This window comes from Dromiciops gliroides, chromosome 4, assembly GCF_019393635.1.
Source record: "Dromiciops gliroides isolate mDroGli1 chromosome 4, mDroGli1.pri, whole genome shotgun sequence".
In the NCBI taxonomy this organism is placed as follows: Eukaryota; Metazoa; Chordata; class Mammalia; order Microbiotheria; family Microbiotheriidae; genus Dromiciops; species Dromiciops gliroides.
Window position 1 is genome coordinate 189447927 of NC_057864.1, and position 17994 is coordinate 189465920.

Below are 17994 nucleotides of genomic sequence, written 5' to 3' on the forward strand. Positions count from 1 at the left end.
ATTACCCAGCAAAAATGTGCATTTTCTTTCAGGGGAAAAGATGGACATTTAATGACATTGGGGACTTTCAATCTTTCCTGGTGAAAAGACCAGAACTGAATAGAAAATTTGATCTCAACATACAAGACTCAAGAGAAGTTTAAAAAGGTAAACAGAGGGGAAAAAAAAAAGTTACCCTATTAGGTTAAACTGTTTATATCCCTACACAGGAAGATAATACTCATAACTCTTAAGAATTGTAAATGTATTTGGGCAGAGAGAAGGACTTTATATAGAGGGTATAAATATAAATTGTCTTTGATGTGATGATACAAAAGAATTAAGGGGTTAAAAAGGGAGTCTCTGGGGAGGAGAGGAAAGGGGAGGTGGAATGGGATGAATTATATCATATGAAGAGGTGGAAAAAAACCTATTACAATAGAGGGAAAGAAAGGAGAGGGGAACATTGTTTCAACCCTATTCTCAGTAGATTTGACTCAAAGAGGGAATAACATACATTCATTGGGATAAAGAAACTTAACTCATTCTTTAGGGAAACAAAAGGGGAAGGGAAAGGGGGGGACTGATAGAAGGGAGGACAAAAGCAAGGGAGAAAAGGGTAAAGAAAAGAGAGGGGGGTGATAAAAAGGGAGGGCAGATCGGGGGAGGCAGGGGTAAGAAGTAAAATGGTGAGGAGGAATAGGGTGAAAGAAGGGGGGAAAAGTACAAAGGGGGTAAATAGAATGGAGGGGAATAGACAGTCAGTAATAATAACTGTGAATGTGAATGGGATGAACTCTGCTATAAAACGGAAGCGAATTGCAGAGTGGATTAAAAACCAGAACCCTACAATATGCCGTTTACAAGAAACACATTTGAAGCAGAGAGATACACACAGAGTAAAGGTAAAAGGCTGGAGCAGAATATATTATGCCTCAGCTAAAGTAAAAAAGGCAGGGGTAGCAATCCTTATCTCAGACAAAGTGCAGGCAAAAATAGATCTCATTAAAAGAGATAAGGAAGGAAATTACATCTTACTTAAAGGTACTATAGATAATGAAGTAATATCAATATTAAATATGTATGCGCCAAGTGGTATAGCATCCAAGTTCTTAGAGGAGAAGTTAAATGAGTTACAAGAGGAATTAGACAGTAATACTATACTAGTGGGGGATCTGAATCTCCCCCTCTCAGAATTAGATAAATCTAGCCAAAAAATAAATAAGAAAGAAGTGAAAGAGGTGAATAGATTACTACTAGAAAAGTTAGACATGATAGATGTCTGGAGAAAATTGAATGGGGATAGAAAGGAATATACCTTTTTCTCAGAAGTACATGGCACATTTTCAAAAATTGACCATGTATTAGGGCACAAAAACATCATAGTCAAATGTAGAAAGGCAGAAATAATAAATGCATCCTTTTCAGATCATGATGCAATAAAAATTACATGTAAGAAAGAGCCAGGGAAAAGTATAATGAAAATCAATTGGAAACTAAATAATTTCATTCTAAAGAATGAATGGGCCAAACAAGAAATCATAGAAGCAATCAATAACTTTATCCAAGAGAATGACAATAATGAGACAACATACCAAAATCTATGGGATGCAGCCAAAGCAGTGCTTAGGGGAAAATTTATAGCTCTAAATGCTTACATGAATAAGAAAGAGAAAGAGGAGATTAATGAATTGGGCATGCAACTTAAAAAGCTAGAAAAAGAACAAATTAGAAATCCCCAATTAGACACTAAATTAGAGATCCTGAAAATTAAAGGAGAAATTAATAAGATTGAAAGCAAAAAAACTATAGAATTAATCAATAAAACTAAGAACTGGTTTTATGAAAAAACCAATAAAATAGATAAAATATTGGTTAATTTGATTAAAAAAAAGAAAGAAGAAAACCAAATTACCAGTATCAAAAATGAAAAGGGTGATGTTACCACCAATGAAGTGGAAATTAAAGCAATAATTAGGAAATATTTTGCCCAACTGTATGCCAATAAATTTGACAATCTAAATGAAATGGATGAATATTTACAAAAATACAAACTGCCCAGGTTAACTGAAGAGGAAATAAAATCCTTAAATAAACCCATATTAGAAAAAGAAATTGAACAAGCTATTAATGAACTCCCTAAGAAAAAATCCCCAGGGCCAGATGGGTTTACGGGTGAATTTTACCAAACATTTAAAGAACAATTAATTCCAATATTATACAAATTATTTGGAAAAATAGGTGAAGAAGGAGTTCTACCAAATTCGTTTTATGACACAAATATGGTGGTGATACCAAAACCAGGCAAAGCAAAAACGGAGAAAGAAAATTATAGACCAATTTCCCTAATGAATATTGATGCTAAAATCTTAAATAAGATATTAGCAAGGAGATTACAGCAAGTGATCACCAGGATAATACACTATGACCAGGTGGGATTTATACCAGGAATGCAGGGCTGGTTCAACATTAGGAAAACTATTAACATAATCAACCACATCAATAAGAAAACCAACCAAAATCATATGATTATCTCAATAGATGCAGAGAAAGCTTTTGACAAAATACAGCACCCATTCCTAATAAAAACACTAGAGAGTTTAGGAATAGGGGGAGCTTTCCTTAGAATAATAAACAGTATCTACCTAAAGCCGTCAGCAAGTATTATATGCAATGGAGATAAATTAGAGGCCTTCCCAATAAGATCAGGGGTGAAACAGGGATGTCCATTATCACCCCTATTATTTAATATTGTCCTAGAAATGTTAGCTTTAGCAATCAGAGAAGAGAAAGGAATTAAAGGAATTAGAATAGGCAAGGAGGAAACAAAACTATCACTCTTTGCAGATGATATGATGGTATACTTAAGGAATCCTCGAGAATCAAGTCAAAAATTACTTGAAACAATTAACAACTTTAGCAAAGTAGCAGGATATAAAATAAATCCACATAAATCATCAGCATTTCTATACATGACCAACAAAGTCCAGCAGCAAGAGATAGAGAAATTCCATTTAAAGTAACGGTAGATAATATAAAATACTTGGGAGTCTACTTGCCAAGACAAACCCAGGAACTCTATGAACACAACTACCAAACACTCTTCACACAAATAAAATCAGATCTAAATAATTGGAAAGATATCAATTGCTCATGGATAGGCAGAGCTAATATAGTAAAAATGACAATACTGCCTAAATTAATTTACTTATTCAGTGCCATACCAATCAGATTACCTAAAAATTATTTTATACAGCTAGAAAAAATAATAACAAAATTCATCTGGAAAAACAAAAAATCAAGAATATCCAGGGAAATAATGAAAAAAAATTCACAGGAAGGTGGGTTAGCGGTACCAAACCTGGAGCTTTACTATAAAGCGGCAGTCATCAAAACTATCTGGTACTGGCTAAAAAATAGAGTGGTAGATCAATGGAATAGGCTAGGCTCAGGAAATGCAGTAGTAAATGACACTAGTAATGTAGTGTTTGATAAACCCAAAGACTCCAGCTTCTGGGATAGGAACTCAGTATTTGACAAAAACTGCTGGGAAAACTGGAAGATAGTATGGCAGAAATTAGGCATAGACCAACATCTGACACCTTATACTAAAATAAGGTCAAAATGGATACATGATTTAGACATAAGAGGTGATACCATAGGTAAATTAGGAGAGAAAGGAATAGTGTACCTATCAGATCTTTGGAAAGGAGAACAGTTTTTGACCAAACAGAAGAAAAACCAGTATGTAGCAGAATAAACCTTTATCTGGTGATAGGGAAGAGGAAGAACCTGCTCCATACACAGTTGAATGTATAAATAACACATTTATTAAGTACTTACTGTGTAAATCACTGTGCTAAACTCCAGGGATGCAAAAAGAAAAGTAAGGTAATCCCTGCTTTCAAGAAGTTCACTCTCTGACAGGGGAGACAATACACAGAGAAAGTTTTGCTGTAAGTCAAATGGAAAAGTCCCATGTTCCTTAGGCTTCAGAGGCAAAGCAGATGGCAATGCCTCTTCTTTAATGTCATTGGCACTGATAAAATGGTATCAGTTGGGGCAGTTAGGTGGCATAGTGGATAAAGCACCGGCCCTGGAGTCAGGAGGACCTGAGTTCAAATCCAGCCTCAGACACTTGACACTTACTAGCTGTGTGACCTTGGGTAAGTCACTTAACACCTCATTGTCCCACCAAAAAAAAAGTCTGATAAAATGTTATCAGTTCCTGATGTAGGACCATTTGACAGTGGGAAGGACTTTGGTGGTGAGAATTTTCTTTTAGGGGGAGGGGGTTGCATTTCCAGAGGTTGCCTCCCAGAATGATGGCTGAGAGGACACTGGGCTGGAAGCCATGCTTTTCCCAGAGCTCTAGGATTCTCCATCCTGGATTGTCTCCATTAGGACCTGAGGGGAGATGGTGGTCAGGGTGGCAGAGGTGGTCAGATTTGCCTGGCACATGCTGCCTCCACAGTTTCCTGTGCCAGGAGTAGTTGATGATGAACTATCGCAGAAGTCAACAAGGGTTTGCACCTGGCTTGAGAGGTCACAGTCAACTATTATTGCTGTTACTGTTGTTGTTGTTGTTGTTCGGTTATTTTCCATTATTTCCATCTCTTTGTTACCTCATTTGGGATTTTCTTGGAAAAGATACTGGAGTAATTTGCCATTTCCTTCTCCAGCTCATTTTACAAATAAGGAAACTGAGGCAAACAAGGTGAAGTGACTTGCCTAGGGTCACATGGCTAGGAAATGTCTCAGGACAGATTTGATTTCCAGAAGAGGATTTTTCCTGACTTCAGGCCCATTGTTCTGTCCACTGCGCCACCTAGCTTCCCCAACTATTATTACCTCTGTTAATTTAACTGATGAATTTTTTTTTTTAATTCAACTGATGAAGTTCAAAGAGACATGCCTATAGTACAATGCCCAGCACATAGTAAGTGCTTAACAAATACTTGTTTTCCTGGGACCCTAATCCACTGTTGGTGGAGTTGTGAACTGCTCCAACCAATCTGGAGGGCAATATGGAACTATGCCCAAAGACCTATCAAATTGTGCATACCCTTTGATCCTTTGATCCAGCAACACCACTGCTAGGTTTATATCCCAAAGACATGTATTTTTTTAATAGTTCCATTTATTTATTCATTCATTCATTCATATTATATATATATATGTATGTATATATATATATATATATATATATATTTTTTTTTTTTTAGTGAGGCAATTGGGGTTAAGTGACTTCCCCAAGGTCACACAGCTAGTAAGTGTTAAGTGTCTGAGGCCGGATTTGAATTCGTGTGCTCCTGAATCCAGGGCTGGTACTCTATCCACTGCGCCATCTAGCTGCCCTGATAATTTTTCTTTTTTGGTGAAGCAATTGGGGTTAAGTGACTTGCCCAGGGTCACACAGCTGGTGTCAAGTGTCTGAGGCAGGATTTGAACTCAAGTCCTCCTGAATCCAGGGCCAGTGCTCTATCCACTGTGCCACCTAGCTGCCCCAACGTGTATTTTTTTTATTTGAATTTGACAAAATTCTTTTTTCACCTAGATTTCAGGGACCAGAGGTAGCCCATTCTCTCACTTCCTCCTTGCCGGAAATGGTCCTGAAGGAGGGCAGAACTGCAGAACCCCACCACCCTTTTCCACCGGCCAGACTCTACACCCCTGAGCTCCTTCCCCCTTGCCACTGAGACCTACCTGAGGGGGTGTCCATGCCTGCAGACTTGGCTCCAGACCATGCGTGCTGGAATCCACAGCGTTTAAGGTGTGCTAAATGGGGTCACAAAGAGTCAGACATGACTGAAAATGACAATGATAAAATGACATCCCTTTACTCCTTTAGTAATTATGAAGAAATTCCTTGATTCAATTTGATGGAATTAATTACAAGACAGTCATTGGCTCAGCTGAATTAAGCTCTTCCTTGGTGGCCTTTTTTTTTTTTAAATAAATTTTTATTAATGCACTCTTACATGCTCACAGTTTAACTCTCACTGGCATGTTTTGCTGTTATATTACATTTACAGATTACCCCCACTGTGAGAGGGCTCGTGTAATAAAGTAAAAAAAATTAGGTAAAACTAATAATACAGCGGCCTCATCTGAAAGTGCATGCAACATTCCATATCAGTAGTACCTCCTACCCCTCTATCTTTTAAATTTATTTTTTCTCTTATCCATCACCCCACACACATTCCTTGAGGAGTGGGAAGGAAGTCGAAAAGAAAAACAAATTCCTTCTGACAAATATGCATAGTTAAGCAAAACATTTCCTCTTTGGTTCTATACAAAAATCTATGTTTCATTTTACACCCAAAATCTATCACTTCTCTGTCAAGAGGTGGATTGTAAGTTTCATTGTTGGTCCCCTGGGATCATCTGTGGTCACTGAGTTCTTACTGTTTTCAAAGTTGTTTGTCTTTACAGTAGTGATGTTATTGTACACATTTTCCTCCTGGTTCTGCTCATTTTCTTCTTCATCAGTTTATACAATTCTTCAGAATGGTTCATTTTGTGATATTGATGTTGTAGTATAAATTGTTCTGGTCCTACTCATTGCACTCTGCATCCATTCATATGATTCTTTCCATGTCTCTTCAAAATGATTCATTTCCTCATTTCTTACAGCATAATAGTATACCACCACATTCATCTACCACAACTTTTTCATCTATTCCTTGATTGATGGGCATCTTTTTAGTTTCTGTTTTTTAGAAGGTTTTGCCATCACCCTCCCCCTCACAAAAAAAAAATGCTGCTCTAAATATTTTTGTACAAATAGGACCTTTCCCTACTGCTTTGATCTCTTTTGGTCATAGGCCTACCTAAAGTTGTTGTTTGTCCTTCCTTCTTGAAGAGGACCATAACATCAGGATGATGTCATGACTTGCACTAAATTTGATTTAAGTGAGGGAGGGCTGTGCAAGGTCACCAACCTCACTTTCTCCTCCAGAGCCATCCAGGTCCAGTGGCAAGAAATACATCAGAATGACTGGAGATGGCTTCAGATATTTAAGGTGATTGGGGTTAAGTGACTAGCCCAAGGTCCCACAGCTGGTGTCTGAGGTGAGATTTTTTTTGTGTGTGTGTGAGGCAATTGGGGTTAAGTGCCCAGGGTCACACAGCTAATAAGTGTCTAGTGTCTGAGGTCGAATTTGAACTCGGGTCCTCCTGACTCCAGGGCCAGTGTTCTATCCACTGTGTTACCTAGCTTTCCCCCTGCCTAAGGCATAACTGAGTCAAAGAGCATGCACTGTTTAGTAACTTTTTGTATATAATTCCAAATTGCTTTCCAGAATTGTTGGAGTTATTCATAGGTTTACCAATAGTAAGCATATAAATGTTCCTGTTTCCCCACAGTCCCTCCAGCATTTCTCATCTTCCTTTTTTTTTTCCAGTTAACTTAACCAACATAGTGAATATAAGGGGGAATCCCAGAATGACCTGCATTCCTCTAATTAAGATTGCTTAGTGCTCTAATTGGAGCATTTTTTCATATGGCTCTAGATAGACTTGGTTCCTTCCCCTGAGAACTACCTATTCATATCTTTCTATCACTCACCACTTATCACTGTGCAACCTTCCCAGGCTCTAATACCTATGGGTTTGAGCCCTGTGTAATCCCTCTAAGCTAGAAAACTACCTAGGTATCAAAGGTTGAATTGTACTGTAACAATTGGAATGACGCCACCTGCTGGAGATTTACTGTAGAAGAGCTCCGCCCATGAGGTGAAGGTCTTTGAGGGCAAGACCGTGCATCTTTTCTTTGGCATCAGGAAGTGACGTTTGCTTGTGGGAGGAAGAAGGGGGAACCTGGCGCTCTGACTCAAGCTCTTTCCTGTGGACTCTGGCAGAGAGTGGAGCTAGAAATGTGCTCTCCCTTTAATAGATAGATGTATGTAGGCCAAATTCTTGTTCTCCTTAATAAATGTTTAAAAGTCTAACTCTTGCTAACGCTTATAATTTATTGGCAACCACTCATTAGATATTTTAGACAGACTAGCTAGAATTTTAGCCCTTAACAGTACATAAGGAAAATATGACGATTTCACAGGGCTTTGTCAGGAACATGAAAGAACGCATTGTGGGAATTAAAGGAGGAGACGATGCTCACACAAAAGGGATTAGGATTTCTTTTTTTTTTTTTTTTGCGGGGCAATGGGGGTTAATTGACTTGCCCAGGGTCACACAGCTAGTAAGTGTCAAGTGTCTGAGGCCAGATTTGAACTCAGGTACTCCTGAATCCAGGGCCGGTGCTTTATCCACTGCACCACCTAGCCACCCTCAGGGATTAGGATTTCATTGAACCTATTAAATTTGGGGGGTGGGGTGGGGCAATGAGGGTTAAGTGACTTGCCCAGGGTCACACGGCTAGTAAGTGTCAAGTGTCTGAGGTCAGATTTGAACTCAGGTCCTCCTGAATCCAAGGCCAGTGCTCTATCCACTGCGCCACCTAGCCGCTCCCTGAACTTATTATATTATAAATAAATAGGAAAGAGTTCATGTGAGGCTCTTATTTTTGTTGTTGTTTAGTCATTTTCAGTCATGTCTGACTCTTCATGATCAATTTTGGAGGTTTTCTTGGAAGAGATACTGGAGTGTTTTGTCATTTCCTTCTCCAGCTCATTTGACAGATGAGGAAGCTGAGGCAAACAGGGGGAAATAACTTGCCCAGGGTCACACAGCTAGTAAGTGTCTGGGGTCAAATTTGAACTCAGGTCTTCCTGACTGCAGAGTTGGTGTTCTATCCACTACACCACCTAGCTGCCTATGTGGCTACTTGGGTCAAATATTTTTGAGGAATTAATGGACCTACCAAGAGATTATATGATTATACAGGGTTTGATATAACTATCATAATGCCATCCATAAAAAGAAGAATCAAGAGACAGTGACACAGTTGGAAGTTTCTAGCACATCATAGTCACTTATTCCTTTTTGATTGATTTGGAGCTAAGGACCTTGGTCAGAATTTCAGCTCTGCTTATTCATGATTCTATCTCTATTTTTTTTTTTTTTAGTGAGGCAATTGGGGTTAAGTGACATGGCCAGGGTCACACAGCTAGTAAGTGTTAAGTGTCTGAGGCCGGATTTGAACTCAGGTACTCCTGACTCCAGGGCCAGTGCTCTGTCCACTGCGCCACCTAGCTGCCCCTCTATCTCTATTTTTTAACCAGTACAAAATTGTTCTGAGAATTACTGCTTTGTTATATAGCTAGAGATCTGGCACTGACAGAACCCCTTTTCCCCTACTTATTTTCATTACTTTTTTCTTAAGAATCTTGACTTTTTTTTGCCTCCATATGAATTTTGTTATTTTTTTTTCTTGTTCTATAAAGTAGTCCTTTGATGGTTTGATTACTTTGGCACTGAATTAGTAAATTAATTTAGAAAATGTTATTTTTATTATATTGACTTGCTCAACCCATAACCAATTAATATTTTCCAATAACTTATGTCTGTCTTTCTTTCCTTCCTTCTTTCTTTCTTTCTTTCTTTTTTGCAGGGCAATGAGGGTTAAGTGACTTGCCCAAAGTCACACAGCTAGTACGTATCAAGTGTCTGAGACCGTATTTTAACTCAGGTCCTCCTGAATCCAGGGCCAGCACTTTATCCACTGTGCCACCTAGCTGCCCCCTATCTTTCTTTCTGCAAACAATGTTTTGTAGTTGTATTTATGTAGTTTTTGTGTGTGTCTTGGAATATAGATTCCCAAGTATTTTATACATTTTGTAGTCATTTTAAATGGAATTTCTTTTTCTATCTCTTTTTGTTGAGGTTTATTGGTATTACACAGAAACTTGGAGAATTTTTATGGATTTATTTTATATCCTACACATTTGCTGGTTTTAATTGTTTCAATAATTTGTAGTTGACTCTTTAGGATTCTGTACGTACATCATGATATCATCTGCAAAAAGTGATAATTATGCTTCTTTTTTATGTATAGTTATTCCCCCAATTTCTTTTTCTTGACTTATTGACAACATTAATAGCACTATGCCAAATAGAAGTGATAACAATGGACATCTTTGTTTCACTCCTGATTTAATTAGAAAAGATTCTAGTTTATCTCCATCATATATAATGGTATCTCTTGGTTTTAGATACATATTATTTATTATTTTAAGGAAAGGTCCGTTTATTCCTATATTTTCTAGTGTTTTTAGCAGAAACATTTTGTCAAAAGTTTTTTCTGCATCTATTGACATAATCATGTGTTTTTGTTATTAATATGGTTAATTAAGTTTATAGTTTACCTAAACATAAGCATACTGTTTATTACTGGTATAATTCCAACTTGGTCATATTATATAACATTTTTGATATGTTATTTTAGTCTGTTTTAATATTTTATTTAAAATATTTGCATCTATGTTCATTAGGGATATGAGTCTATAGTGGTTTTTTCCATTTTGATTTTACCTATTTTATGCATCAAGATTATATTTGTGTCATAGAAGGAATTTGGTAGGGTCCTGTCTTTTACTAGTTTTGTAAACAGTTTATGTAATATTGGAATTAATTATTTTTTAAATGTTTGATAGAATTCACTTGTTGATCCATATGCCCTGTATTCCCTCCCCCTGCGCACCTTGGAAGTTTATCTATAGCTTGTTCAATTCCTTCCTCTGACATTGGGTTATTTCAATTCTTATTTCTTGTTCTGTTATTTTAGATATTTTCTATTTCCATGCATATTTATTTCATTTAAATTGCTGGTTTTGTTGGCATATAATTGTACAAAATAGTTTCTAATGTTATCCTTTATTTCTTTCATTTGTTGTGAATGTTCCTATTTCATTTTTGATACTGGTAATTTGGTTTTCCTCTTTCTTTTTAATCAAATTATCTAATGGTTTATTGGTTTGGTGGTTTTTTAAGTTCCTTTTAAAGTATTGTTTATAGTATTTTTATTTTCAGTTTTGTTCATCTCACCTTTGATTTTCAAGTAGACTTAAGAAGGAAGATCAACCTCTGAGAAGATCATTCCTTGTCAATCAAGAAGAAAGGCAGCTATGGAGGAAGAATGAAACAACATGACAGGAACATAGGAAAGGGGGAAAGAGAGAGACAGACAGAAACACAGACAGAGAAACAGAGACAGAGAGAAAGAGAGACAAAGATCCAAAGAATAAGCAGAATAATGGGAATAGCACAATCTAGGAGTCAGGAGACTTGGGTTCCAGTCCCAATTCTGCCACCAACTAGCTGTGTGACCTTGGGTAAGTCATTTCTGCTCTTCAAAGCTTCCATTTCTCCCATTGTAAAATAATAATAGCAGCTAATATTTATATAGCACTTTACATTTTGAAAAGCTCTTTACAAATATTATCTCATTTCATCCTCACAATAACCCTGGGAGGTAGAGGCTATTATCCCCACTTTACAGTTGAGGAAACTGAGGCCGAGATAGGCTGAGTGATTTACCTAGGATTATAGAGCTAGTAAGTGTCTGAGGTGGGATTTAAACCCATGTTTTCCTGCCTCCAAATCCAAAGCCACCTTAGCTGCAAAACATGAGAGTTGGACTAAATTAACTCAAAGGTCCCTTCCACCTCTGACATCCTATGGTTTTATGACCTTGGAGAGAGAGAGAGAGAGAGAGAGAGAGTGTGTGTGTGTCCATGTCTGTGTCTGTGTGTGGTATGGGAGGGAGGGGAATGACTTTCCTACTTAATTCCTTCTCATTATTTATATTGTTTATATCCCTACATTTTGGCCGGTGGATTGGTGACCCTTGGTAATAGATATGATTATACTGAATGAGGTCATGGGCCATGGTTTGCCCCATTGATTACCCAGGCACACTGAACCTGAGAAAGGTAGCAAGGGGTTCTATAGGCAGTTTTCAGAATATTCAGGAGAGCAGTTGTTACCATAGCACACCCCCAACATGGGCCTCATCCGCTTTACTGAAGTCCTAAAGCTTCATCCCTCCTTCTCCTACATATACCCCTTGAGTCCCTCCATTATACTATGGCCACCCTTCATGGACCCCACAGAAACCCAGATTCTCATCCTGACGCTTTCTTTCTTTCTTTTTTTTTTTTCATCCTGACAGTTTCATTGATAAACCTTGGGCAAGAGTCTTATCATGGATAAGCCTCAATATATTGATCTGTAAAATGGGAAATTCTCTGTGCCCTTGTCTACCTCATCATCAAATTATATATCTGTAGATCACTATGTAAATTGTAAGGAATCGATTTATAAAGAAAAACCCACAGAGAGACAAAGGGACTGTGATTTTGACTCAGCTTTATTAAGTTTGGTTTAGGGGTGGGGATAGAATTCTGTGGCTCAGGTCTACCTGGGCCATCGGAGCTAGGGCGGGGACCGCCTACAGGGCTCTGGAAATGGGTAGAAGGGAATGGGCCAGAAACACTGAAGTTTCAGCTGACCAGATGTCCTGTAAGAGAAAAGAAGGGATATCAAGGTGGCTCCTCAGTATCCAAGGCTCTCCCACTTAGTATGGCATCTTGTCCCCATCCCCAGAGACTCTGCCCCTGTTCTTCCCCAGGGGATCCTAATCCTGCCCCCCTGAGGGCCCTTCCCCCTCCTTCTTCCATTCCTTCTACTCCCTTAGATCTGGAGAGTGCGCACGTGCACGTGCACGCGCGCGCGCGCACACACACACACACACACACACACACACACACACACACACACACGCCATACCCTCCTCCCCCCAATCCAGAAAAGTTCAGGGACTTTGGGGAACTTGGTACCTGAGAATGCCGCAGCAGAACCATCTACTCCAAGAAATCCACGCCGTCGTGGTACATTCTCTGGCCCACTGCTCTCTTCCCATACCTGCCAAGTAATGTGGGAAATCCATCTGGGGCCAGAGCTGCCCATACCGCCACCACCTGGACAAGGCCATGCTTTCTCTCTCTCTCTCTCTCTCTCTCTCTCTCTCTCTCTCTCTCTCTCTCTCTCTCTCTCTCTCTCTCTCTCTCTCTCGCGCGCGCGCGCGCACACACACACACACACACACACAGAGTCTCACAAACTCAGACATACAGTCATTAGACACACACATTGACCTGAGAATGACATTCCTAATCCCTACCTAGGACAGAGAGTAGGATTTGAATTGTGCATATAGGTTAGGGTTAGGTTAGGGGTGTGGTTTGTGCCCAGGATCAGAGTTGGTGGGAATTTGTGGGGGGTTTTCATACTATATCTAGATAGATCTGGTCACATTAACATCAAGGTCTCACTGCCAAGAAAAGTGGTCCAAACTCATACTTGTGCATTTCCTTTACATTTGCCCACACACCCAGAACTGCAAAGTTGGAAAGGACCTCGGAGGTTAACAAAACAACACATTGCTTTGCAATGTTCCCAGCCCAAAACCCTCTGCTTTCAAACCTCCCACTACGAGGAGCTCACTATCTTGCCATTTTTCAGACCTGCAGACCCCAGCGACTGTCACTCACCTGGGCCGGGTCAGCCTATTGATGTATCTTCTAAGCTCTGCAGCATACAGGGCCATCTGCTCGGGGGTGGCATCATCACCAGGGTACACTGGCTCCTGTGGGGCCCCCTGAGCACAGGGTGGCAGCAAGAGAGCTACGCAGCAGGAGAGGACCAGAAGAGAGAGCCAATACTGAGGGGCAGCCATCTGAGGAACAAAGGATGAAAGAGAAGAATTAAAAGAGAAGGCAGGGGAGAAAGCAGTGGAGAAATGGAGACAAAGAAGGAAAAGAAGTGAGAAATGAAGGAGGGGGAAAAGAGAAGTCAGAATAAGGGAGATGTGAACAGAGCAAGTGAGAAAAGAATGGAAAAGAATGAAAGGAGAAAAAGAGGGAGAATTCAGGAAGAGGGAGGGAATGAAAAAAGAGGGAGAGAGAGGGAGAGAGAAAGAAAGAGAGAGCCCTAGGGGGCAGCTAAGTGGCGCAGTGGATAGAGCACCAGCCCTGGATTCAGGAGGACCTGAGTTCAAATTCAGCCTCAGACATTTGATGCTTACTAGCTGTGTGACCCTGGGCAAGTCACTTAACCCCCATAGACCCACAAAAAAAAGAAAAGAAAGAGTCCATTAAAAGAATGTTCCAGATGCCTGTCCAACAGGATATTCGATGGTCCTTCCAAGGAAAGCAGAACTCCCAATTCCCCAACTCTTCTAATATCTCACTCATTTTCTCCCCCCAACTCCCACCCAGCCTCCCTCTCCAAAGCACTGAATGCATGACCAGGGGCTGCATTATACAGGACAAGGGACCTATGCACAGACACTCCCTGACTCAAGTACAGAGCCTTAACTAGGGTGGGACAATCAGGGCTTAATCTAGGTGGCTGAAATCCAGAGAGAACCAACAGCACTTAGAGTCGGTCCCTCAGCAAGCAGTGTGGAAACAACTAAGCTTAGGACCCAGTTAGCAAGAATTTGTTCAAATAGAAAACTTCAGGTAGATGCTTGGTCTTCCTGGTGGATGACATGCCCCAGCGACCCTGTTCACCATCCCCTCAGATCCCTAGCAAAATTCCATGAGGAATACCAGTGATTCTGCCTACAGGGACTGGTGTCCTGGGGTATATGTCCTTCCCTAACAGAACAGTGCTCTGAAGTCTACCCCAAATGAATTTGTCTTGAAGTTGATTCGAGGATTGCAGTACGGAGTTTGTCCTCAATTCCAAATTTCCTAGTTTTAGCTCTGCCTCAGACTGATCAGCCCCAATGCTTGGTCAAAGTAAGGACTGACCAACACATGGACAATCTGACATTAAGAGTTGCTGCAAGGGAAAGTGGATTCACATGACAACCAGAAGGTGGAGAATAAGGAATGGGAAGAGGAGAACAAATGCCCACAGTGACTCATTCCAGGGAGGGCTTCCTGAAGAAGGAGAAATGGGAGGAAACCTTGAAGAGGAAAGAATGCTTGGCAATGCCTGATCTAGGTGTTGGGAGAGCATCCCTTGTGATACACAGGCACACTGTCTCAGACATATATGCACACAATCACACATACTCAAGGATATGTGACCATACCTGGACATATTTCCTTCAAAAGACGCTCACCTTGGGGCAGCTAGGTGGCGTAGTGGATAGAGCACCAGCCCTGGATTCAGGAGGACCTGAGTTCAAATCCGGCCTCAGACACTTAACACTTACTAGCTGTATGACCCTGGGCAAGTCACTTAACCCCAATTGCCTCACTAAATAAAATAAAATAAATAAAAAATATAAGAAAAGACGCTCACCTTGGGGCAGCTAGGTAGCGCAGTGGATAGAGCACCAGCCCTGGATTCAGGAGGACCTGAGTTCAAATCCAGCCTCAGACCCTTGACACTTACTAGCTGAGTTCAAATGCTGACTGAGTAACTAGCTATATGACCCTGAGCAAATTCATTCTCAATTTCCTCATCTGTAAAATGAGCATAATAATAGCACCTACTGCTCAGGGTTGTTGTGAGGGAGAATTAAGTTTTGTTTTTTTTGGCGAGGCAATGAGGGTTAAGTGAATTGCCTCACAAAAAAAAAAAAAAAAAGACACTCACCCACCCCAGAGTCCCTAGGATATGTCTCATTACTGGTACACAAGGCAGCTGATGCAAGAACCAGGATTCCTGGAGGTCCCAAGGGGGAAACTCCAATGCCAGAGTCTCAGGCCTTCACCCAGTAGAGGGGACTCTAACCCAGTTTGCACATCTAAACTTCCCTGGCTTCTCCTTTCACACCATCCCTCAAGTTCCAAGTTTCTTTCATCTGTGTCAGCTTCCGATGACCAACTTGAGATCTCCCCAAACCTCTCTTCCCAAATGGTCTATTAAACCCAAGGGCTAGAGCTATCACCCCTCAGTTTCTTCATCCTTGTGCCCACTTACCTTGAATCCAAGGGGGTGAGCTAGCCTGTTGTTGCAGGTGGTACAAGGTGGTACAAGGTAGCCTGATTCAGCTCAGATAGGGTCTTCCCCACAACCCTTTCTGCCTCTTTTATATTCCTCCCAGCCTGCCTCCCCAAAGTCTCCACCTCCTCACCTTCATCATCCCTCTCCTTTCACCAACCCCCCCCCCCATCTCCCTCTGCAATACCCACCCAGAGGAGGAACAGAGCTGTAAAAAGGAAGACCAATGGACCCTTGGGTTGTGTGACAATAACTAAACCTGAGACCACCCTCTCCCTGGCCCCAGGCCATTTCCCAAACATAGCCAGTCTCCTGAAGAAACAGTCTTCTCCTGGAAATATATTTCTACCCAGCAGCCCTGGTCACCGTCACGCCCAGCCTCCTCTCCTAGTCAATGTCACTGGATTCAGATGTCGAGGTTGGGGGGCTGGGAGAGAAGGAGAGGGAGAGGTCAACTCGTTTGCTCTGTACCCATAGACTTCAGTTCTCTCTCTATTCTCAGGAACCGCACAGGTTACCAAAACTTGGAGGATCCCACTACTGATTCACCAGAAAAATATAAGCTGTTCTGTGGCTGCCAGCAGGAGCCACTGGCCTGTTTGTTTCCCTTCACCCTTAAGGGAGAAGACATTATATCTGGGGGAGGAAAAGAGGCAAAATAATGGTTAAGGGAAAGAAGAAGGGGAAAAGGAGGAGAAGGAACAAGAAGAGAAGATGGAAGAGAAAGAAAAGGAAGAAACTCCTGGAGAGGTTACCTTGAGGGCTTCCCCAGTGCCTAACACTGTGCATGCTTGTGGGACTGGATTGAATGAAAACTTCTGAACGCCAGGCCTTACTTGTGTCCAGTAAATTCAAAGTCCTGCAATGTCCAAAGGATACCACCAGGTGGAGCCCTAACCCAAAGCTAACTGCCCAAGCGAAACCAGCCTGCACCCTGGATACAAGAGTCAGGGAAGAGGACTTTGAGCTGAATAAGATTAAGCAATGAGGGGCCCCAATTAAGGGGTGTGAACCCTAACATTAAAGGATAAGTGACTCAACTGAGGTTTTGAGTCAATCCTTAGAAAATGTCTGGGATTCAGTACAAAAAGGGGGACATTATCCAATGGGAAGGACCTGGTTTGAAGTAGTTTGAAGTTTTTTTGGTTTTGGTGAGGCAATGAGGGTTAAGTGACTTGCCCAGGGTCACACAGCTAGTAAGTGTCAGGTGTCTGAGGCCGAATTTGAACTTAGGTCCTCCTGAATCCAGGGCAGGTGCTCTATCCACTGCACCACCTAGCTGCCCCACCCTGAAGCCATTTTTAAAGAAAATGACCCCATCCTCCAGACCTAGTTGGATGGTAAAGTAGGGAAAGAGAAGGGAGTGAGCATTTATTAAGACCCTACTGTGGGGGCAGCTAGGCGGCACAGTGGATAGAGCACCAGCCCTGGATTCAGGAGGACCTGAGTTCAAATCCTGCCTCAGACACTTGACACTTACTAGCTGTGTGACCCTGGGCAAGTCACTTAACCCTTATTGCCCCACCCAAAAAAAAGAAAGAAAGAAAAAGAGCCTACTGTGTGCGAGGATCTGTGCTAAGCTCTTTACATATATTATAAATCCACACAACAAACCTGGGAAGTAGGTACTATTATTATCATCCCCATTTTATAGTTGAAGAAACTGAGGCAGGCAAAGGTTAAGTGACTTGCCCAGGGTCACACAGCTAGTAAGTTTCTGGGACTATATTTGAACTTATTCTTTCTTACTCTAAGCCCAGAGCCCTCCCTATGCACTGTGTCACCTATCTTGCTAAAGTGGATAGATAGGGTACTGGACCTGAAATCAAGAAGACCTGAGTTCAAATGCTGACTGAGTAACTAGTTATATGACCCTAAGCAAATCCCTTCTCAATTTCCTCATCTGTAAAATGAGCATAATAATAGCACCTACTACTCAGGGTTGTTGTGAGGAAGAATCAAGATTTTTTTTTTTTTGGCGAGGCAATGAGGGTTAAGTGACTTGCCCAGGGTCACACAGCTAGTTAAGTGTCAAATGTCTAAGGCTGGATTTGAACTCAGGTCCTGCTGAATCCAGGGCAGGTGTTTTATCTACTGTGCTACCTAGCTGCCCCTAAGATAATTTTTATAAGCCCTTTGCAAACTCTAAGG

At 41.0% G+C, this 17994-nt stretch overlaps 1 protein-coding gene across 2 annotated transcripts; it reads right to left on the minus strand.

Annotated features, from left to right (window-relative positions):
• Positions 1 to 12249: 12249 nt before the first annotated feature.
• PPY (pancreatic polypeptide) lies at positions 12250 to 16631 on the minus strand. Of its 2 annotated transcripts, none has more exons than XM_043964746.1 (4): positions 16599 to 16631; positions 13434 to 13618; positions 12720 to 12804; positions 12250 to 12400 (listed from the first exon to the last, which is right to left on the minus strand). In XM_043964746.1, exons 2-3 carry the CDS (start codon positions 13616 to 13618, stop codon positions 12744 to 12746), a joined length of 246 nt encoding a protein of 81 aa, XP_043820681.1. In that variant the 5' UTR covers positions 16599 to 16631; the 3' UTR covers positions 12250 to 12400; positions 12720 to 12743. The 2 variants fall into 2 exon arrangements, with proteins under 2 accessions (XP_043820681.1, XP_043820680.1); XM_043964745.1 differs by lacking the exon at positions 16599 to 16631 and adding an exon at positions 15823 to 15889.
• Positions 16632 to 17994: the final 1363 nt, after the last annotated feature.

Coding starts and splice junctions, on each gene's coding strand:
- PPY (XM_043964746.1), bottom strand. CDS start 13,618: ATGGCTGCCCCTCAGTATTGGCTCTCTCTTCTGGTCCTCTCCTGCTGC. Junction 12,805..13,433: donor AATAGGCTGACCCGGCCCAG/GTGAGTGACAGT, acceptor ATTACTTGGCAG/GTATGGGAAGAGAGCAGTGG.